The sequence below is a fragment of the Poromitra crassiceps genome (assembly GCF_964638095.1).
Source record: "Poromitra crassiceps genome assembly, chromosome: 13".
Lineage (NCBI taxonomy): Eukaryota > Metazoa > Chordata > Actinopteri > Beryciformes > Melamphaidae > Poromitra > Poromitra crassiceps.
Window position 1 is genome coordinate 16875080 of NC_139644.1, and position 23854 is coordinate 16898933.

General features: G+C 46.3%; 1 protein-coding gene across 1 annotated transcript; it reads left to right on the forward strand.

Annotated features, from left to right (window-relative positions):
• The first annotated feature begins 4287 nt into the window (after positions 1–4287).
• On the forward strand, positions 4288–23304 carry cdc42ep4a (CDC42 effector protein (Rho GTPase binding) 4a). Its single transcript, XM_083648746.1, has 2 exons — positions 4288–4474; positions 20679–23304. The coding sequence occupies exon 2, from the start codon at positions 20747–20749 to the stop codon at positions 21794–21796; it is 1050 nt and encodes a 349-aa protein (XP_083504872.1). The 5' UTR covers positions 4288–4474; positions 20679–20746; the 3' UTR covers positions 21797–23304.
• The last annotated feature ends 550 nt before the right edge of the window (positions 23305–23854 follow it).

The following is a 23854-nucleotide window of genomic DNA, read 5'->3' on the forward strand; positions in this document are numbered from 1 at the left end:
AAATAAAAAACACAAACTAGGAGCCCTTGCAGTGTGCGAGCTTTTTATTCATTTTTCACTCATTGTTCACCTTTGAGCTCAGCACCTGCCCAACTTGGCTTTTGGATGTGCGTGTATCCTCTCTGATACCATTTTAGATTTAAAGCATAACATATTTTCGTTGAACTAGGAAGCTTTTCCACACACACCAAAGTTTTGATTTTTATTTTCCTGAAAACTTTTCGCGGACCCCCTGGCAAAGTGCCACGGACCCCTGGGGGTCCCCGGACCCCCATTTGAGAACCACTGCATTAGGCTACATCAGCAATCATCAGACCAGTGACCTTTTAAGACAATTGCCATTCCACCAGCTATGCCAGGCAGGCTGGGCAGAATCCCTGAGAAGCTCTGGACGGGCATTCAGAAAACCAGCAGGGTTACGAGGAACCATCTCCACCCACCACCTCTCAAGGACTGTATTATGAAGGTCATATATTTTATTTAGAATATATTTAAATAATAACTTGGGAGGACTATGGCTCTAAACAGTTTTAATGAGATACTGCTGAACTGAAGCCTTCGGGGCATTGTCTTGTTTAATTCAACAGTGATGGAACTTTTGGGCCGTTCCATGTGTACTGGGAACTCGGGATTTCACGGTTCTGCCCTCGGATTTTCTCCGCCGATCTCGGGGGAGTCACACCAGCCCTAGTCTCGCTAGCCAGCCTCTCTTCCTCAAAATCCAAGATGGCAGGTCTGCGCTTCAACAGTAGTGAAAGTTGTAGTAAATACTGTTTATTAGCACTTCTGTCTTATTTGTGTCTCATTAAATTCAGTCATACAGTGCTGTCTAACTTCTATCTGTGGACATGTTGCTACAGTGTTTGCATGTGCAAAATACCACGAAATGCGTTGTTTATCAACTGTTGTTACTTGTTGCTAACAATGGCTAGCCTGGCTAGAGCTAACCCTGGCTGGTTTCCTGACCACACAGAACTCGGGTGTGACGCCACTCAACTGGGATATCCCTAGTTCCCAATATAAAAGGAATGGCCCATCAGCCTGTGGCCTCAAGCCGACAACCACAAGACACTGGTGCCAATAATCACTATATAGCACAACCTCTGGTATTCCCCCCTCCCGACGGAATTTATACAATAGTATCAAGCATTAAACAAGCTTTGGTTGACAATTTGGTAATAATTGTATTTTGGTCCTCTTTGCTCCCAGTTGCTAAGCAATAGTCAAGAAATGTAATTTAAATAAGATGAAGTGATGCCCTTTGCGGGCTAAGGTGCAAGCTCAATTATTGCATTATAAACACCTCTCACCCAGTCAGAACCTGGGTCGGAACACGGGTCTGAAATGTTGCATAAGAAGTAGTTGGAACATTCACATTCTATTGCCATGGGAAACAGAATCCAATGATGAGTCATGAGAGAGAAAAGCTTCAGAATTCACCTCTTAACAGTGCAATCCACACAGTGGGTTCTTCCTCAAGGACACGAATGTAGTAAAAAAAATACAAAATAAAATAAACTTGCTATTATTTAGTTATTTAATTTGTCAGATAATTTAATAAATAAGATTAATGCTAATCGACGTGATTATATATATATCAAATGTATTTCTTGTGTTTAAAATAATCTGTTAAAAGCAGGCTTATGGTGTGATATGAGATTACATGTCTGGTGGGAAATCAGTGCCGCCACATATCTTCCCCGGGCCCAGGACGAAATGATCCCAACCCTCCTTCATCCAATTAAATTAGACAATTAGAGGGGCCCCCTGGTCGCAGGGCCCCCCTGTCTCCTGCCCTGGGTGGAATAATAGCAGAATGAGGAAGTGGTTCATCATGGCCTTCAGCTTGTGAACATTTTCAAAATGCACTTTGTGTGCTCCACTTTTGATGTGAAACACTCCCCTCATTCAACTGTATTGTTGCTTCTTTTGAATGCCAGCGTTCACTGTGGGTCCTCCCTAGAGATAAAGTCTGTATCAGAGCGAGAGAGGTCAAGAGACAGAGAGGGGGAGATAGAGAGGAGGGAGAGAGAGGGGGGGAGAGAGAGAGAGGGGGGGAGCGAGGGGGGGGGGGGGGGTAGATGTGCAGTTTCTGGGACAGCCATGCCCTGTAGCTCAGTGGCTGCTAACCTTCTAGTCAAAGTAATTGATGTAAAGTTTAGCTGTGTCAAAAAGTATCTTTATGTTGAATGCAGCTTGATCCTGAACAAAAGGCCACTGCAGCTGAGACTCTCATTAAAAACAACCCAGCTCTCCCATCAGCTGGTTGGAGAGACCATACTGGGAACAAAGCCAAAGGCAGGAAATAACTGTGGAATATGCGTGATGGCCACTAGATACACATCCTTCAAGCTGTTCATTACATTGTAATGTAATGTGTAGAGGACAGAACGTTTTCTCTGCTAGGAGGAAGCGAGATAGTCTACAAACATGTTTGTCATCAAAGCAGTTCATTTTGAGTTTGTAACTGCATACCACTGGAATATGACATTTCATAATGCAAGATGAAAGTCATCCCATTCCAATTCAGATCACTGAGAGCCAGGTCTTATAGGCTGACAGGAGTTGATTTAATTAAATACATAGCTACTTACAACAGCTCGACATTCTACAGAAGCTGAGTAAAGGGCGGTAAAAAGACAAAGGCTTAAGTAGGTATTCTTGCCAGGTATTGGAGGAGTGTGACTTTTGCCCTTTGATAATGATCCACCATTCACACATTCCTTTCTCTGGAGCTCAGGGCGAGCACGCGGCCTTGAGGTGGACCTTTGAGGCTGTTTCACACTCGTTTCCATTTGAGCCTCTAATAAGTGGTCATCGGCCGAGGACAGCTGGTCGATCTGGAATACGCAAGTTCAAGCAAATGGTTCAACAGGTCATCAATGAGCCTTCAGTGGTGGGAGAATGGGGGGAATTCATGACATGGTTTTGTAAAGGAGAAGGCAGACTTCATACAAGGAGACTATAAGCCAATTTAAAAGTTCGCATTTTCAGTTCTGTCCCATACTGTCAAGTTTGCTTTGGAGAGTTTTATATATTTGGATAGCAAATATAGATAAATATGCAGCTCATCATCCGCCGTGCTGAAAAGGTGGTCGGATGCAGCCTGCCATCCCTTCAGGACATATACGCACTGCCTGAAGCGGTCTCGGAAGATCATGGCTGACCCCTCCCACCCAGGTCATAAACTCTTTAGTGCTCTCCCCCAAGGCAGAAGACTGATGTCTGGCAGTACCAGAACCTCTCGTCACAGGGACAGTTTCTACCCAACTGCCATCCGCCCCTTCAACAAGACCCCAAAGCCCCCACAAATAAGGACTTTGCATTTTGTGATGCTGAATCAAGTTACAATTGTCCGTCGTAGAAACAGAAAGTGAATGTCAGTGAAAGCATTAGTAGCTATTGTGTTTCATCGAAACTCAAACTAGGTGATGCATCACTGATGACAGGCTGAGTGAGTCAGAGCTGAAGGGCATTCAACATTACTTCAACATTACTGGCACTGGTGAGAGAACCTGTCTCTGCCCTGAGGTTGGAACTCTGCAGTGGTTCTCAAAGTGGGGTCTGGGGAACACAAACACCAGGGGTCCTTGAGGGGGTTCCAGGGGGACCCCCGGCAAATTGATGAATAAGCATTATTTCATTTTCGAAAATGTAGAAGAATGACTGTTTTGGTTATAGTTTCAAGGTTGTCTCTCTTCCTATAATAATGTCATGAACAAAAATGACAAAATGACACACAAATGACAAAATCATTATCTAACAATTAAAATATTCAGAGGTTTGTGTCTCAGAAGACATCATAAAATGGGGGTCTGTGTCTCTAGTGTGGACTAATTAGGGTCAGTGAAAAAGGTTGAGAATGACTGCTACTACTCCAGTGGTTCTCAAAGTAGGGTCCGGGGGCCCCCATCCCTGAGGGGGTTCCAGGGGGTCCCATGTAAAAAAAAAGGGGGGGGGGGGTAATCTTCACCATAATTCCATCCATAGGTAACACAATGACAGAATGTATGACTATTTTGCTCATGGGTTTCATACACTTTCTGTAATAAAACAACTCAAAGCAAAAACTATTATCAGATGGGACAAAATCCAATCAAATGGGAGTCTAATTTGTGTCCGTTTAGGGGTCCTTGACGTGAAAAGGTTGACCTGGCCCCATGCTGGCAGCCTGTGCCTTTAAGGGGCCGCGGAGGAGGGCGTGTTCAAAAGCACTATTGAAGCAGGCAGGCATTGAACTGACTTCTTGCCTTCAGAGGAGCTGCAGCACCGCTACAGAGGATGCGATGACAGCAATAGCAGCAGTTCTTTGGAAACCAGAGATTTGTCTTTCTGTCTAGCACAGAGTTTCCTGGACTTTGCGAGACTTGATCGGGCCATTCCGCGACCGCTGCTGTTTGATGAACGCACCCCCATTGTGAACCTGCTGGGGGTCTAGTGGAGCAGCATCCAGCTTTTATGAATGGGATGCACGGTATGTGAACGCTCTATTGTTACTACTAGCTACCTCACCAGTCACCTCCACAATATACAATTGCCGCCTTCAATCAGTTTATACAGCTCAAATATGTATTTGGCAATCCTTCTTTAATCCGTGATTAAAGGCTTATGTTGCAAGGCAGCTGAGGCTTTTGTGGTCAGCTACTTATTGTTCCCTGTGCCAGTGACCCACCCTGAACCAGCGCATTATAATCGCATCACTGATGTAGGGCAGGCAATCATAAATACAATGCTTTAACTGAACAATTATAGCTATTTTAATGCTTTCCTTCTCAAAGAAAATAATGATTTATTATGCAGATCAAACGCTGTTGCGAGAATCGAGCTCTTCCTGTGCAGCCCATCAGATTCAGAGCAACAATGTGGGCAGACAATGTGGGCAGAGAGTAGCAGCATGTTGTAGCATCACAGTGACTGAGTCTAGCTGGAAATGTCTTGAAGCTGAAATTGATTAATACATTTTGGACCCATTTCAAAGTAATACAAAATTCCACGTAGGCTATATTTCACAATATGTTGGAGAACGTGTTTCAAAGTTGACCCAAATAAATAAATAAATAAATTCTGTAAGTAAATAAATAAATAAATAAAATGGTAGACTACTATTTTAAAACATGTTCAGTGTTGTGTATTTTGAACAGATGTAAATTGGGCCTTCATGCACAAGTCTACATGTTTTGAAACCTATCTATGCTATAAACTTATTCTGAAGTGAAGAGTGGGTGAAATGTTTTGTTGACACTATGGGATCATATGGAGTCATTTAAGAACTTCCTTCCGCTTCAGACTTGATGTTGGCCATAGATTTTACAAGACCAGAGAGGACTGGACCAGAGAGATGTCCCACATTCCACACTTTGCACCTCGGCTACTTGATGGCCAGTGTACTGTGTGGACTGTGTACTGTGCAGTGTGCACGCCCGGCGGCCCGTTTGTCCAGTTCATTACCCCCAGATCCCAGAGCTTGTTGACTTGGCCGCCCGGTTCAATTTGCTTGGCATGGGAGTCATGATGGCATCTGATGAGCTCATTGACTGGGGGGTAATTACATAATGGGCCTCAGGTCTGTAGGACATCACTGCTGCACTGATAGCAACTCCAACTGTTGGGAGACATGCTAATGCTATCAGAGGTACATCAGGCTTTGTATTCACAGGTTCTAATGTGACATCGGACCTGTCTCATCCCAAAGACACCGCGAGCTTTGTGAGATGTCAAGCTGTGCCTAGGCCCTTAATGGATTTAGCTTGACGACACAGCAAACAAGCCAAACTAAACTACTGTTTATTTATTTATCTTTTAATTGGCCAGAAGTCTCTCTGAAAGCAGATGGGGATTTGGGGGAGGGGGGGTTGGGTGGATTTGTAACCAGTCCACACAGGTTCTGTTCTCTCTGCTTTCTCCTGTCTATGAGATTACCAAGCATCTAGTCACCTGCGGGAGACATTTGTTTTGAGCCGGAAGGTGAAAGTTCTCCTCCCCCCCCTCCCTCCCCGTCCCGTGTGTGTGTGTGTGTGGTATTGGAGGCTGTGCCAAGGATGCTGTTATTGGGCAGTGCGTGGTGTAGACAGCAGCTGCTGGCTCAGGGCCCAGGCAGCAGAACAACCTGCTCAGAGGTTGCTTCAGGGTTACATTAGAAAGTGAAGCGAGTTAAGACACTTTTATTTTGGGGGATAGTTGTTGACTCACTCACTCTCCCTGCTGCTCAACTGCCACTTTTGACTGTATTATTTGTGGCTTGGTGAGTGTATGGTCCCTGCGTCCATGTTTCAACATGCCTGCAGTTTGTGTGCTCATTTTGAGGCAATGTGTGTGTCCTGTCCGGCCCCCACACACATTCCAGGAAATTCCAATATAAACTGTTATTTCTTTTTTTTTTCGTGGAATGCCTCTGAGGATGGTGACATTGAACCGTGAGATTATTACAGAGAACTTGACGGGCCACTTGAAGCATGTGTATAGCATAATGTCAGGTTGTTGATTGTTTCGACGTCTTTGCTGCCCACAAGCCTGTAAATGATATACGCAGAAATCCCTCCTGCTCGGTGGACAATTTTTGCGATACACAAAACAGTACTTTTCTCTTGGCGCACATTTTGCAGAACTAGCTGGCTACACTGTGGCCATTTGAGTTCATTAGTTCACCAACACAACCTTTTATATAACCTTGTTGTCCCAACATCGTGTGTGTGTGTGTGTGTGTGTGTGTGTGTTGTGTGTTGTGTGAAGGCTGTGTGTGTGTGTGTTGTGTGAATGCTGTGTTTGTTCCTGTGACGCTTGTTTGCTGGCATTGTTTTCTAGTCTTACCCAACATGGAAGCCGGGGTTGGTACTTGGTACCGTAAATATTCTGGAGGAGATGTTTATTCAGCAGCCATGCCATCCTGTTTGCCTGTCACTACATATTCATGGCGCTGATATCAGCTTGGTACCAGACAAGGCCACGTAACCTCCAACTGCACAAATGTTGCTCCAACATCGGAATAAAATCGTGACAGTAAAGCTAATTTGCGTGAACTATCTGAGATCTTCTGTTCTCTGTTGTATTCGCATTGTGTTAACCAGATAATTGGATTGTGAAGACAACCCATGTAGAGTACGTTATCCACTTAAAACAGGCCGTTTACACCTGGCACTAACATGTGTTTTCTGTGATCCGATTGCAATCAGATAGCGCTTGACCACTTGAAAGTACAGGTGTAAGACGGATTGCGATCTGATCAGCCAAACCACCTCCGGAGGTGGTCAGGGACGCATTGTGACCACATTGAACACAAGTGTAAATGCAATGTGTCCTCTCAATCCGCATATGGCAACTGTATGCAGATTGAGAGGACATCCGTTTTGGGTTAATCAGATTGCAATCTGATCACCCACAATGCATGCTAACAACACCAGGTGTAAATGAAATCACGCTAATGTGGTCAAGCACTATCCGATTGCAATCTGATCACAGAAAATGCATGTTGGTGCCAGGTGTAATGAGTGACCCTGTAGATTCCCCCTCTGGTGACAGTTTTACCACACACACAGTCAAAGGTTTCATTGAGGTTTCCTAGAAACAAAACATGTTTTGAAGAAAGAGTCCTCAACTGTTTTGCTCCTCAGACCCTCAGCTCAGATGATCATTGCTTCTGTGGCTTCCCTTCAGCGTGTGCATGTCACTGCTTCTCATCTGTTCTGGCCCTGTAATTATAGCACTCTAAGCAAGATTCTCTACATCCCATAATTTCCCCGCATTCTTTCCACCGAGGAGCACGAGGACAGGTTTCCACCAGAGCCTTTTAAAATGTCAACTCAGTCCACTGAGCAGCTCAACACTGCTGGAGACACCTGGCCAGACTGGGGGCTGTCTGTTCCTGGGCGGTGGTATGGACCCCTCGGGCTGGAGGCTGGAGCTTTCATCGGCTTTGTGACTCAGCTCTCTGTAGAGAGGAAGATGGGCCGGCTGTGTTTAAGTGCTGAAATGATTTTAGGAGCGCCCGACCAATACTGGATCTTCAGGGCCGATACCGATAGTGGGGAGGAAAACATTTCTGACAACGATATATCTGCTGATATTCTTTATATATATATTTTGTTAGATACATATAAATGTAGGCTACTTTTTTATGGCAATGAGCCCTCAATTATCAAACACTTGTGACAAAGATAATGGAGGCAGGATATTTCACAGTTTAACAATAAAATGTATTGTTTATTGTTCAAAATGACATTCAGTGTACTGATGCTGCCTAAAATGAAAAAAAAATTCAGACAATATACGCCGATACCGATATTCTAGGCCAATATTGGCCGATCAATATATCGGTCGGTCGGGCTCTAGATTTTAGTCTCTAAAAATGGGATGTTCCATATAGACCAGAACTGCACATCCAAAGCGTCAAGGCCGCGCCCCTTTTTGGGGGATAGAAAGAATGAATAGCGTTGTTGTGATGGTATTTTTGCCGTGTTTTTAGCTAGCATAGACAAAATACCAATTCATTAATTTCGGGTTCAAGTGTTTTTTTGGTTTGATAAACATGTCTACTAATTATTTTGCGACCTTGCCCGAACCTGAACGGTCGAGATATATGAATAAATTAAGGTTGACTGGACTGTCGTCATGTCCGTTCAGCCTGAGTCAAAGAGGATTTCAGCATTCCCCCAAAAAGGGGCGCGGTGCAGTGCGATGACGCGTTGCAGTTCTGGTCTATACTGATCCATGGCATTTAGGCTGCTTTGGATCACACACCCCCCAGCACTGGCCCATGTGCAGCTCTGTACATGATGAACACAGCACTGGCCCATGTGCAGCTCTGTACATGATGAACACAGCACTGGCCCATGTGCAGCTCTGTACATGATGAACACAGCAGTGCTGATGGAGATATGAGCTGTTTGTTTGCTTAGCCCGTCAGTAATGCAGCCTGATGGAGGAGGCCTGTGTTTGCATTGAGTGGACACAGGAAGGGCAGGCTGAGGAGGTTTCCGGAGAGATGGGAGGGTGTGCTTGCTCATACTCTTCTCTCTCCTCCCTGTGGACCACACCGACACACGTCTCCGTTACACCCATGTCATGTGTGTATACAGTCGCTACGCACGTCATTTTTCGCGTTTTTTTCCGTGAGTAGTAGTAGGCTAATTGGCGTGTTGAGGTTGCTTGTGTCAAGTCACTTTATCTCGGGGCCGATTAGTCACATTCTTGCAGTTTTTTGTGCACGTCTCCAGAGCACTCGCCCGGATGTCTTTGTTCAGATAGCGACCAATTAGTTTAGCCGGTGAACTGGCTCTTTGCACTGGACCTTTAGACGAGCGCACAAGCTGGGAAGGATTTAGATGCAACTTACCGCGGCTGGAAACATTTAAAGTAATTTAGCCACGCCCCCCCGGTCCGTGATGTCAAAGCAGGTATGTTGCGTTTGACATTTTCCCAGCAGGTCTCTGAGGTCTGCTGACCAGAGCCTGTTAGTTGTTCCTCGCACAAGGCTCAAAACCAAAGGTGACCGAGCCTTTGAGTCTGTAGCTCCTAGGTTGTGGAACGTTCTTCCTCACGTCCTGAGAGCTGCGTCTTCTCAGGGCATTTTTAAACGGCAGCTAAAAACGCTTCTGTTTAGACAAGCATTTGTCTAGCCTTTTTAGCTGTCTGCTCCTGTAGTCTTGTATTGCTGTGTTCTTTGTATTTTACTGTTACCGGTATTGATTGTTTGATTGGTTGTTTTGTTTTTCTAATCCTGTGAAGCACTTTTAGGGCTTTCACACCAGCAGGGCTCCATGCCGGTTCCGGTTCCAGAACCCTAATCTGAACTGGTCGGCGCGTTCAGACCGAAAAAATAATTGGTTCGGAACCTGAAAAGTTGGTTCTCAGCGGAACCAAAAAATAGTTGGTTTTCCTTGGGAACCGTGACATCAGTGGGCGTGTCTCATTCTAGGCTGTGAAAACGAGCAGGAAGGAGAAGAAGGCAGTGACAACACAGAGAAAAATAATTTGCAGTGGTCTCCTGAGGAAACCAAATGTTTAGTGGCGATTTGGGCATCTACCGAATCTCAAGAAAAGCTAGAAAGCAGTACAAGAAAGAGCAAGTCATATGCCGAACTTGCAGAAGAGAGGGCCAAGGCTGGGTTCACTCGAACGCCAGACCAAATAATTAATAAACTTAAAAAAATAAAAAATAAACTGAAGGACTACCGAATAATGTCCTCCCACTTTGGTTCCGCTTAAACTGGTGTGAACACGGGCTGGTTCGCCAGAAAGCACCAAGGTTCTGAGACTCCAGAACGGAGCCGGAGCCAGAACCAGAACCGTGTCTGTCTGAAAGCGCTATTTGTGAGTTTTCTCTGTGGGAAGTGCTATACAAATAAAATGTACTTACTTACTTACTTGCATCCGATGCAAAAACATTAGCTTTGACAACACAGATTGAGGTGTGGCCAGAACTAGTGCAACATGCTTGCAAAGTTTTACTGAGTTAAGTGTTGATTTGCTCTTTAAGTTGTCGTTTCTGGCATGTTCTCCGGATTCTGTCCCCAGGCCCAACCCTCTCTCTGCCAATTCTCTCTGACGATATAAAAACAATCTAAATGCCAGCCCCGCCCCCAGCCATACTGGCTGCCATTTCAGTAGCGTGTTATAACGTATTCTGATCAGACCTGATAGTATTGAGAAGGAACAGCAGGAAGGAATGGAGGATATTGTTTGTGTCTAAAGCATTGTCGATCCACAAAAATGATGTTTATCTGTCTCACTTGAGCCCACAAAATAATCGTCATTCTTGAATGTGGGGAGAACACTGCTCTCGTCTGCCATCAGGAGGTACTGTAGAGCAGGGCATCCACTAATTACAAGGTTGGTGGTTCGATCTGTCAACGAGGCATGTCGAGGTGTCCTTGGGCAAGACACTGATTGCCCAAATTGCTCCCGATGCCTGTGCCAGCACCCTGAGTGGCAGCTTGCCGCCTTCGGTGTGTGAATGCATGTGTGAATGGGTGAATGTAGGCACATTGTAGGGATGTCACGATACAATCATTTCTACTTCGATACCGATACCCAGGGAAATATCGATACTCGATACCATTTTCGATACCACGGGAACGGGGGGATGACGACACATCAAGAGGCATAAAAATAAAGTTAGACGGATGGACGGACAGACGCACGCTTCTCCATAATCTAGACCTGATCAAACTTTGAATTTAGACAGCAGATTAGCCCTGCTGCTCTAGCCATCACAACACGTTTAGCTTGTTGAAGCGCTGCGATACCCAATGATAGGGAGGGAAAAATCACTGATTTTTCATTAAAATAAAGCACTGATTGATTGAAACTGTTGCAAATGAGTATTGTATCCATTTCAAATTTTTAGTATTGATACTTATCGATACTATCGATACCTGATTCACATTTTCAGTATTGATACTTTTTGATACTATTGATACTTTTGACAACCCTAGCACATTGTAAAGCGCTTTGGATAAAAGCACTATATAAATGCAGTCCACATTTACCATTTTACTATCCGTTTGTGTTGCTAATGACAGCTGACGGTTTCCTCAAAGCAGAGAGACAGAGAGAGATGTGTTGTGTTGTGTTGTCTGTCTGGAGGCTGTGTGTATGCTGTTATGTAAAGACACAGTCATCTCCTCTCTGCTCTGAGAGGGTCAGCTGCTGCACGTCTAGCTGACTTGCTTCAGGCCTTGTCCTCTGCTGCCAGCCAGGGCCCTTCTCATTGGCTGCCGACGGTCTTTTGAAAGCTGGTGTCTCTGGCGTCATCGTCTTCCTTATCTCGTCTGTATCGTGGCCATGATCTCCTTGCTTATGGGTTTGAACAGTGTGGATGTGGCAGATGAGCTTGTCACTAGACAGTAGTTGGCTGATGGTTATGATAACGCTGGTTAAGCATGTGGTAGGGCAGTGTGAAGTGTTGCTACAGGGCGTGTGCTCAGGGTTCCCATGGGTCCTTAAAAGTTTGTGAATTTGAGAGAAAGAAATCGATTTCATTTGAAAAAGAGTCATAAATAAACAGGTCATTGAAAGTGCATGTTTTTGTGTGCAAGAATAGAAATTGAAGTTTGTACGACACATTCAATCCTCTCTGTTTTTAGTTGTCTGTGTGTTGCCTGCTAGTTCTCATTATACAAATGATCAGTGTTGTAACAGTAATTAACCTTGAGCCATGTCTCAAAACATGTGTTGGGTTCTTGAATTTGAGGGAATTGCACCTGGAAAGTCCTTGAAATGTCCTTGAATTTGACGTTAAAGAAGGTGTGGGAACCCTGTTACCATCTGATTATGTGGAATGAATTAACAGTGTATTGAGTTACATAATCATTTGCCAGTCGTGGAAGTTAATTTTAAATCTGACTGAATGAGGTCTTATGAGTTTGTTCTCCCAGTCCAAGCTACTTACCTCTTAATATGCCACTGAGTGATCTTGGGGCAGGTAGAGATTTAATTCTCTCTGCTCTCTTGTCCTGGTGGGCGAAGTGTGACACACGAGCACAGCTCATTACCTCAGACGCATGCCCCTGACTTCACACTTATACAAGCAGAGACAGCAAAGTGCTGAACTGTGGCTTTCACATTATGACACACACACACACACACACACGCACGCACGCGCGCGCACACACACACACACACACACACACACACACACACACACACACACACACACACACACACGGGAAGTGTGTAAGCAGGGTCAGGGTCAGTTACATGCACAGACTTTCTCCATCGTATTTATTTCATTTCGGTTACAGATTTTGGATTTGCTCCTGAGCCCACAGCGGATTTACACTTTGATCGTAACGAGCCATTTGGCATCCCTGCAGTATTGAGACAGCATGGTGGAGAATGATGGAGGGGAGGGGACACGGGTAGTGGAGGGGGAGGGCACACAATGTCATGAAGTGGATCTGAATCTACAGCAGCACAAGCACATGGCATGTTTCTGAGCCCGCTGAACTCATGGAACGGTCCTAAGTCAGCCATGTTGGCAACATTAAATCCACTTATTGTGTATGAATGAAGGCTATATTTGTAGGTGCTTATTAGATCAATGCATCGCTGTCTCTATCTCAGAGGGCAGTGGTGGCACACTGTCTGTTGCTCCCTGTCTGTGTGATTGAGAGGTAATGTGATTTCCACTGTTTGTCCTTGGGGCTGCTCTGTCCTAAATGAGATCTTCAGCCCTGCTAAGTGAGTTGGGTGGCAGATAGCTATCTACTACAGGCCATTTGTCTGCTTACTGGAACATGTGTGTGACCATGTGTTGTGTGTAACCACAAAACAACAGTTCATCTCTCTGCTCCTAATCATAGACATAAATAATATGGACGTAGCTATAATCCCATTAAATTTCTTCTCCCTGGCGGAGTTCAAACGTTGGCCGTCGCCAAATTATATTGTGTTTCGGTCCTGCCTCAAGTGGCCATTCGAGGAATTACAGCTTAAACAAAGACTTCTGCATCTTCAGGGGAAAGGGAGTGGGCTTGCCCACTGGTCTTAATACCACTTTCAAACCAACGACCAGGGTTACTTGACCCATGTTCAACCCTTCTTTTGTCAATTCACACCAAGTCAGTCAACACGGGGTTAATCCCTGGACGCTGGCCATGGCAGAATAGGACCCGGGTCACAACCCAGGAAAGATTATTAACAATTTATAATATGGGCTATTAGCATAACAAATGGCAACCCGGGTGGTGCCATTCACACTGCATTGAACCCTGGTCTGACCCTGGTCCCCGACCCACCTTGAGCTGGGTTGCCAACCCAGATTAACCCTTTCATACCCAAAACCAACCTGGGAATAACCCTGATTGGACCCTAGGTGTGAAATGGGGTATTATTACACTCGCACACTACTGGGGAGATGCAGTGTCCAGTGAGGAACAGGACACTTGCAAATGCTAGGACCATCAGTTTTGTAACGTTGCCACCAAACATACAAATGAATTAGCTCAAGTGCACTCGTCTCGTGCAAAGGATCGGAGACTGAGAGCAAGTGAGGAAGACAGAGGATCAGCCATGTTGCTGCCTGTTTTCCAGTCTGTTGGATGGTAGACTTTAGGTGCATGTGGCCTCCCACCCCCCCTCCTGCTGTCCCACCCCCCCAGGTCATTCTGTGGCCCGTCCAGGTCACTGACTCCAAATGGGCCAGACGGAGGGCCTCTCACACTGCAGCCGTGGCCCAGTAGAATACACACCGCAGGGATTGATTACCAGGAAGTGACATCAATACTCAATTAGGCAAATGGGCCATTTGTCGTATGTAAGAATGGTGCGTGTCTGCCAGGCTGAGTGATGTGTTGTGTATTAGCCTTGACTGGCCGCGTGTGACAGTATTGAAAGGACGTGAAAAGTTATGTGTTGACTTAAACACACATTTTCGGTCATTATTTGTCTTTGATGTTGAACAGGCCTGTTTGTCATGCAGTGTTTCCCCTACCATTCTACAGGCCTGGCGGGCCCGCCAGGCCAACGGTGCCCCCACTAGGCCAGAAAAAAAAATTGCATTTATTTTTATTTTTTTGGTGTTGACCGTAATAGAAGATGCCAAATCATTCAGAACAATAAGCATTTTGCTTTTAGGAGCATTGTGCCAGCGTGCGGCGCTGTTCCAAAACGTGGCAACGTGTGTCGTTGCCTGGGAAACGCACATCCCATAATGCAACTGTTCGCATCGCATCCCATAATAGTATGATGATACTTGGGATGCCATTGCGAACATAGATGCGAACAGGTTAGCTAAAAGTTTAGCGTCGCCAGCGAGGGCCGCCACTGTTGAGGTCGGGGTACGTTTAGAAATCCCTCCAGGCCTGAGAAATCTTCTATGGGAAACACTGTGACATGCATATAAATTCCCCGGTGTCTGAAGGCGGGTGCAGTGTTGTTGCACTATGTTAAATGAGCTGTACAACAGGAATGGGTGTAATTATGAATGCTTATGCATTTTACTCATTATTCCAGCTTCCAGCTCTCATAGCCACCGTTCATTCATTTTCCTCTGTGTACAGGAGGAGATGTATAATGTCTACAGATCTTCTTTTGAGTTGGAAGAATTCTTCCTAGTAGGATGATCAAATGATCATTTGATCACGGTTGATCACGGTTTAATCATAACCCGCCATAAAATTCCTGGCGGTTAGTTAGTATTATACCGTTTCAAATTTTTATTATTATTAAAATGGTATTACCATGATTATCGTGTTACCATTACAGTGCTTTGAAAAACACTGTAAATACTGTCCATCATCAACCAAATTTACCAACAGTCTACCAGATGCAGGCGCGCAACCTTGGTGAATTGTGTATATCAGTACTTTTTGAACAGTTTCAGCACATTTTAACAATACCGCGATAATACTCAATAACCGCGATAATTTTGGTCACTATAATCGCGATAGGAAATTTCCATAGCGTTTCATCTCTACTTCCTATAGTGAATCTATGGAGGTTAGCGGTTCTGATTTAGTGCTCTTGTTTCTTCTTCAACCACTTAATGGACGTAAAAGAAGCCATTCCTTCCTACAGTATTTCTGTGGGTTTGGCCTGGAGGGTTTTGGGTGTGTATTCTGCTCCCATGAAGTTTGGTCATAACCATATAGTATTTAAAGCAGATTTAGAACCCTCCTCACTCAGTCCCAGGCTGGGTTCTATTGATAATGGAGTTATGCGATCTATAAACAGAGCTAACATTACATTCCCAGAGCATAAATACATTTGGGGAAACGGCCTGGAATGTTATTTCCCCAACCAGATGTCAAGCGATGGGGGCACCGCAGCACTGGCGAAGGTTTGGAGCGGTTCCTAACTTGTGCGTTCATGTATGTTTTGTATGTGTGTGTGTGTGCGTTGTACATACTGCTTTGCCTAGCAGTTGAGAAATACCACATCTACTCCCAGGATGGTCAGTCTGTCATCTTCCAAAAACCCCTATATATCATTCAGGGGGCTCAAGGTCTGTAGGTCAGTGGAGTGTGTGTGCAGAATGTGTGTTAAGTTTGTGAGGCTTGGTTGTAAACGGTCTCCAATGTCTCTGTCAGGAATGAAGATCGCAGATGTCCCTCCTACTTGGTCCGTCTTGACGGGTCCGTGTCTGTCCCATGGTCTGAGCAGTGTGCTGTGCTGCAGCCATGACCACATGGCTGTTGTGAGAGTCTGTTTATAAAGTCAACGTCCCCCCGGCCCCCCGCTATGACCTCGCCGTTCCCACGCTAAGTTAACTGCCGCCTCTCTCAGGCCCTTTGCCACTTTTTCAATCACGTGTACACCCCCACACACACACCCCCACACGCATGTGCGCACACGCACACACACACACACACACACACACTAACACACACACACACACACACACACACACACGGCACACGAGATGGGGAGTTATAAATACAGCAGGGTTGGGAGAGTCAGGTTTGATATAGCTGTTAAAGGTCTGTGTTAGTGCAGAGCTTCCTGGGTCTGGTTTATATTCAGCTGAGGAGATGCAGAACAGAGGCCTGGCCTCCTGGCCTCATGGCCTCATGGCCTCTGGCCTCTGGCCTGGAACACATTGCTGCATGCACGGCCCTCACTTAGGCACCATTAAGCCTTGTTGTCGGCGTGTTTCTGGAGCCTGGGCGGTGCGATGGGGGTAGTGGAAGCGAGGGGGCAGTCACTCGCTGGGTCGCATTGAAGCCAGTACAGAAAAAACTGCAGTTCCTCGAATGGCCACTTGAGGCTGGCTGCAAAAGGGAGTCGATCCCCATTCACCCCCATGTTAAAATGACTTTACAGCAGGGACATGTTTAGAGACTGGTTCAAAACATGGTTTTGGTTTGGTTATAGCTAAAGGGGGGGGGGGGGGGGGTTTAAGCGGTGCTGTACATCTGCTTCTATAAGTGACATGTGTGTCCCCATCCGTTGGAGCATGAGGTGAAATCCCGTGCATAGAGATGTGCGCACGAGATTTAGCCTACACTGTAAAAAGAGATGGTGTGGTCTCTCTCACCACCTCTCCCCTTCTCAACCATCTCTTTTTACAGTGTGAGAGGGGTGTGGTCTCTCACCGCCTCTCAAAAAAGAACAAAAGGCCAGCACTCAAAAAAGTCCTTTAGGTTTTTTAATACTTCACTTGTGACAGCAACAACAACGAACGCGTTTCAGTGGGTAGCCTTCAATAGCGTAGTTGTTTTACTCTCACCACCTCTCCCCTTCTCAACGAGGGGTTGTTTTTCCGTCTGTTTTAAACACCACCCAGAAGTAGCTCGTCACACAGAGATTTGTTTTTGTTTTTTTGTCCGTGTATGAATTATTTTTCTGTCTCATTATTTCCAATGCAGCCATATCAGGAGATCGAGCGGCTTCAACAATAAACATGTTTCTGTGTGAAAATGTGACCTTGTTTTGTTTGTGTGCTTTAGCCTCAACCTTAGGGACTCATGGAAACTATTCACATCATGTCCAAGCCTCATGTACGTGTAGTAGTCAGTGCTTCTATTCATATGGATACTTCAATTTACCTGTCTCCATGTTTGGTAGCTTTGTGTATTATTATTATTATTAATTTCCGTTTGATAATTGAAAGATGTCAGTTAGCTACTTAATGACACAAAACATGGCTGAATGATTGAAATGGGACAGATAAAAAACAAAAACAAAGGGTGCATTGTTGGAGCTCTGGGACCGGTTGGTACAGAAGGAGGCCATGTGTTGCATGCTTGCATGAGCCTGATGTCTTCTGCAGCCCCGAGGCAGGAAACGCTATTGACTGCTCGCTGGTGGGTGGGAGGGTGTTTCCACGGTAACCAAAGCAGGTAAGGGCATTAAGAGGAAGTGGAGTATAGAGACTCAGCTGGCAGACGGGCTGTGGGTGTTGGCGACAGAAGATGAATGTGCCGAGAAGCCTGGCTGCTACATTAACCACAGCCAGCATTTGCCTAACGGCACCAAAAACCCAGACATAATAAATATGTTATGAAGGCTTGCCTGCAGGGGGCGAGGGAGAGGTCTGGTGGTTCAGCGTTTTGATGGCCTTCTGTGTTAGTGTGAGTAAACAAAGAAATGGAGGCAATATGTTCAAGCAAGGGGGGGGTGTAGACTGTGCAATGTAAGCATTTTCCTCAGCACTTGTATGTAGCCAAGAAGATTTTCCACTTTGCAGTTATATTTACACATGTGTTTTTGATATTTGTCTGTAGAAATTGCTTGCTTTTCATTTTTCAGACCACCTCTTTTCACGTGTGTTTTATGTCACTGACACACACCCTGCTCCTATCCTCCAGTGCAGTCCCTGAGGTAGCAGCAGTTCCTATCCTCCAGTGCAGTACCTGAGGTAGCAGCAGCATATCCTCCAGTGCAGTACCTGAGGTAGCAGCAGCATATCCTCCAGTGCAGTCCCTGACGTAGCAGCAGTTCCTATCCTCCAGTGCAGTACCTGAGGTAGCAGCAGCATCATATCTATCCTCCAGTGCAGTACCTGAGGTAGCAGCAGCATCATATCTATCCTCCAGTGCAGTACCTGAGGTAGCAGCAGTTCCTATCCTCCAGTGCAGTACCTGAGGTAGCAGCAGCATATCCTCCAGTGCAGTACCTGAGGTAGCAGCAGCATCATATCTATCCTCCAGTGCAGTACCTGAGGTAGCAGCAGCAGCATCATATCCTCCAGTGCAGTACCTGAGGTAGCAGCAGCATCATATCCTCCAGTGCAGTACCTGAGGTAGCAGCAGTTCATATCCTCCAGTGCAGTACCTGAGGTAGCAGCAGCAGCATCATATCCTCCAGTGCAGTACCTGAGGTAGCAGCAGCATCATATCCTCCAGTGCAGTACCTGAGGTAGCAGCAGCATCATATCCTCCAGTGCAGTACCTGAGGTAGCAGCAGTTCATATCCTCCAGTGCAGTACCTGAGGTAGCAGCAGCAGCATCATATCCTCCAGTGCAGTACCTGAGGTAGCAGCAGCATCATATCCTCCAGTGCAGTACCTGAGGTAGCAGCAGTTCATATCCTCCAGTGCAGTACCTGAGGTAGCAGCAGCATCATATCCTCCAGTGCAGTACCTGAGGTAGCAGCAGCATCATATCCTCCAGTGCAGTACCTGAGGTAGCAGCAGCATCATATCCTCCAGTGCAGTATCTGAGGTAGCAGGCGCAGCAGCATGGCATGCATGAGGTCTGTCTGGGCTACAAGGTTTAACAATGCAGAAATTAGGGGTGGGGGGGAAATCGATACAGCATAGCAATATTTTGTGGGCGATATATCGTATCGAATGCCAAGTATCGTGATATTTTATTATACAAAATGTCAAGTCCATGCACCATTTATGACAGTCTTTTGTGACAGTGTTGGTCAGCCTGTCTGCTTGACAATCCCATTTTACTGCAATAAAAATGATTGAAGTGAGATGAACAGGAAATATCTCATTAGATAAAACAGATGTTGACAGATAATTTTCCTTTGGGGACATAATTTACAGTTGAAACAAGGTAATAAATCTATATCTATCTATATCGCAATACTATCGTATCGTGACTTAAGTATTGTGATAATATCGTATCGTGGGGCATCTGGTGCTTCCCACCCCTAGCAGAAATGTGCTTTCCATCAGCTGTTAACCATAACTCATCTGTAAGGTTGAAAGATTGTCGTCTGAGAAAATATTACTGCTTAGGGCATTGTTTTAAGTCAATTGTCATCTCTCCAATCTCAATTCCATTTGAGATAAGACCTCAAAATAATGTGTCTGTTGCATAGTCAGTGTGCCCTCTGGACAGGGTTATTTCTCTCTGATAGTTACGTCATTTACGTTTTTGTGACTGGAAGAAGATTGTCAATCTCTGGCGATATCCTCTGCCGTGCAGTCAAAGTTTGAGAGCAGAAAGCCACTGGCACTCTGATTTCCTCTGCGTTTCATGTTGGTCTGCGGCTTGGTGTTTTGGCCTCAATTATAATGCAATTTAAAGCAGAGCCCTGTGGTGCTCCCCATCTTTTTCCAATGCAGCTCAGAGCTCATCATGTCACATAGATGTCATGCTGTTTACCATCACAGTGTTGCATAATTGAGGGTTTCAATGATCGCTCTTATAATTAGTGGGACATTTAAGATTCCTAGAAATATTTTTTATTGACTGGATGGAAGTAAACAGCCAAATATGAATGTTCTCCAAACATAACATGGAACCTGGGCAGTAGATGGAGGAGCTAGCTTCAGCTCAAGAATGCTGTGGTCCTCTGTATCTCCTGGTGATAAGTTGTGTATTTCTTCACTCCTCTGTAGCAGCCCTCAGAGGCTGGCTTCACTGTAAAGTCCTCCTCTGTAGCAGCCCTCAGAGGCTGGCTTTTTACTGTAGCAGCCCTCAGAGGCTGGCTTTTTACGATGTGCTAAAGTGAGAGGCTTCACTTTGAAGTTGTTATTGCTCATAAATTAGCTTTTACTGAAGTACCAGCTTCATTCTGTCTCTTTCTAAAGTGACGGGTGAAATACTAAGGACTGTTGCATTTGATATAAACCAAAGGCATAATCCTAATACTATAATTTGTCTGTCTGTCTGTCTGTCTGTCACACTGTTCAGGGGTCTGGCATGAGTTTGGTACGAAAAGTGCTACAGCAATATTTTATGTATTTTAGCGTCAGCTGTTTACTCATCTGATTAGCGCACTAGCTTACGTATCCCTGTGTAATTTCTATAATTTCATGTACTTTGCTTTCTTTTTTTCAGGTTCTCAGGCTGACTGAAATTGAGGCGCAGCAATATTCTTTCTAGAAATCGCATCATCAGCCACCATCATGCCGATCCTGAAACAGCTCGTGTCTGGCTCATCGCAGACCAAGCGTCGCTCGTCGCGCATGGACCTGACCCGCGAGATGATCAGCGCTCCGCTGGGCGACTTCCGCCACACCATGCACGTGGGCCGCAGCGGCGACGCCTTCGGAGACACCTCCTTCCTCAGCACCCGCTCCGGGGAGCCTCCCCCCGACACCGCCTCCTTCCCCCGCTCCCCGCGGCCGGGCCTGCTGTCTCGCACCTTCAGGAGCAGCAAGCGCTCCCAGTCGGTCACCCGGGTGGACCAGCAGCGAGACAACATGCTGGTGACGCCCGAGTCGCCCACCTACGTGAAGAACGCCATGTCCCTGCCCTTCCTCAACGACCAGGACAGAGTGGACGGCATGGTGGCCAAGAGCCTGTGCTCCAGTCCAGACGGGAGGCCTTCCAACGGCGCCGCTGCGACCGCCGCTCACTTCCTGGAGCTGGACGAAAGGAGCTTCGGCGAGCTGACGGAGCTCCCGGAGCCCTCGCATCACTACGGAGGAGGGATGAAGCACGCCGAGTCGGTCATGTCCTTCCACGTGGACCTGGGGCCCTCCATGCTGGGAGACATCCTGGGCGTGATGGAGAAGGAGGACGACGACCTGGGCTACGAGGAGGGTAAGAGCAGCGAGGGCCACGCCTCGCCGGCCCTCAGCACCCACGGAGAGGATAGTGTGGAGGGGGAGAAAGATGAGGAGGAAGAGGAGCGGGAGGTGGCAGAGGAGAAAGAAGATGACGAAGATGCAGACCTGCAGCTAGCCCCCACACATCTAGGCAGCTCTGTGCATCTGGAGGCGGAGCATGGAGGGCCCTACACCCCTGAGTACACCCCCGAGACCCGGCCCAAACACCTGCTGCACCTGGACAGCTGCTCCATGTCCAGCTCTGGCTCTGCTGCCCTGGAGGAGAAAGCAAACAGCCAGACCTACGCAGGAGATACAGACAGCGCCACGTTCAGCGCCCCCCCAGGGGAGGAGAGCAACTTCTCCTCGTTCATGGAGGACGAAGATGATGAGATTCGCGTATGAGAATCCAAAGCCTCCTAAAAACAGAATAGGCCAGAGCTCTAGAACGGGTTTACACGAAACTAGCAGCTCCTCTGACAATGTGGATTTACACTTGAACGGAAATGGACATTGCTGCTGGAATGGGAGCGTGGAGGAGGAGGACGAGGAGAAGAAGGAGACTCTGTTCTGCTCTGTGGGTCTGCTGCTCCTCCTGCAAGGTGAGGAGATGTGACTGCTGCTTCTGGAGGAGTAACGGACTGTCACAGAGCCGCTCGCTCTCCCTCCACTTTCTGTTCATCTTGTCAACCTGTCGCTCCCTCTGAGCACGGAGGGAACCGGCCTGGAAGAGCGGCCACTCGTCGAATATGGAACATTCCAGGAGTAAGAGGAGAGGGGGGGGGGGACTTTTGTCAGAAAGACACTTTCTATAGGTAAAGCTCACTTCATGCTTGCTTTCTCTCGCTCTCTCTCTCTCTCTCTCTTTGCTTGATGTGAAGTGTTTGGCTTAGCTTTTGGCCTCTCCTCTTGTTGTGCTGCGCTCTCTCTGGGACATCATGAGATCTGAGCTGAACAGAGGGCCTCTGTCACCGCAGGAGCAGTGATGTCTGTCCTGTCACAATAAAGGGGGCTGTGTATCTATCCGTCACGAGACTCTGGGGCTACGAGCGTGACGGCCTGACTCCAGCCTCCTCCATCTGAAAATCATATCAGTAAAGTGCCATAGATCACTGTCGTGTAAATGCTTGTGACATTCTTTTTCTGCAGTTTCCTTCCTTGCGTAACGTTTTGGGTGTTTGTGATGCACACACACACACACGCACGTGCACACGCACGCACACACACACACACACAAATGCTGCACAAAGCTGGAGCGTTTGTCAAACGCTCCAGCTTCCTGCCATAAAGTGGGACCGCAGAGCCCAAGTCAAGAGCTTTCCCTCTGTTTACTTGCCTGTGAGCCCCACTCAGCCTAATGCTCAGTGTAAATTAGCGTTAGCAGGGCTGTAAAAAGCTAAAGGAGCAGCATTGGCCTGCAGTCACTATAAACAATGGTGTTACTACAGGAAGCCGGAGTGGTGAGGAGCAGGCTGTACCAAACTGGAGAGGGGTAGACTGGAGTGGTGAGGAGCAGGCTGTACCAAACTGGAGAGGGGTAGACTAGACTGTGGCTAAGAAAGAAGGTGTTTGTTTTTCTCCATTTTCGCACCAACAAATCATTTTCTCACCCTGCGCATACAGCCGAAGACATAATTAAGATGTTATACAGATTGCTTTGTAGTGTACTGACAAGAATAGGGTTTCCTCCTCCTCCTTATCTGTCATTTGTCTTACAGTTGGAACTGAAACGTGTTTTGATAACCACTTCCTTCCTTGTTTGTCTACATCTTAAGCAGCTGCAGCGGTGCAGCCGATGAGTTTGCGAAATATGGTGGACTCCTCTGTATCCGTGCATCTGTGTCCATAGGCCGCCGTCATCTCGAACCCGGTTTCCACCACTACTTGTGAGGAGGGCTTTAGGTTATGCATTGTTGAACAACACCGGTGAACCAGCAGGCACCGTTAAACCAGACACTATTATTTGGTGTTTATTGTTACCTGTTTTTTTTTTTTATGTATTTGGGGGGAAAAATGGCTATGTATGTTTTGTTATGTTCTGGAAGAGAAGACGGAGCCGCAGATGCATTCAGAAATAGCTTGTTATTTTCATGCAAGCTGCAGTGAGCGCTACAGCAACTCCACTGCATCTCTTGCATCATTGCGAAAAGCGCGGCGCTAGATTAGTGAGTTTGAGTGATGTTGATTGGGTTCACTGCCATAACTGCAACTGACAGATGTGCCAAATCAGTTTCTAGCCACAAATAATTTGAGTAATGGAGCTCAGTGTTGTGGGAGCCTGTCAAATCTTCCTGTCACCCTCTCCTCTGTAACATTAATCACTGTTGAAATTAAGTTGGGACAGGCTGAGCTCCAGTTTGCAGGTTGGAAAAAAGTGTAATTAAATATTGTTCAAAAGACTTAATCTCCTGCAGAAAAGAAAAGCAACGAATTTAATAATAACTCGATATTTATGTTCCCAGT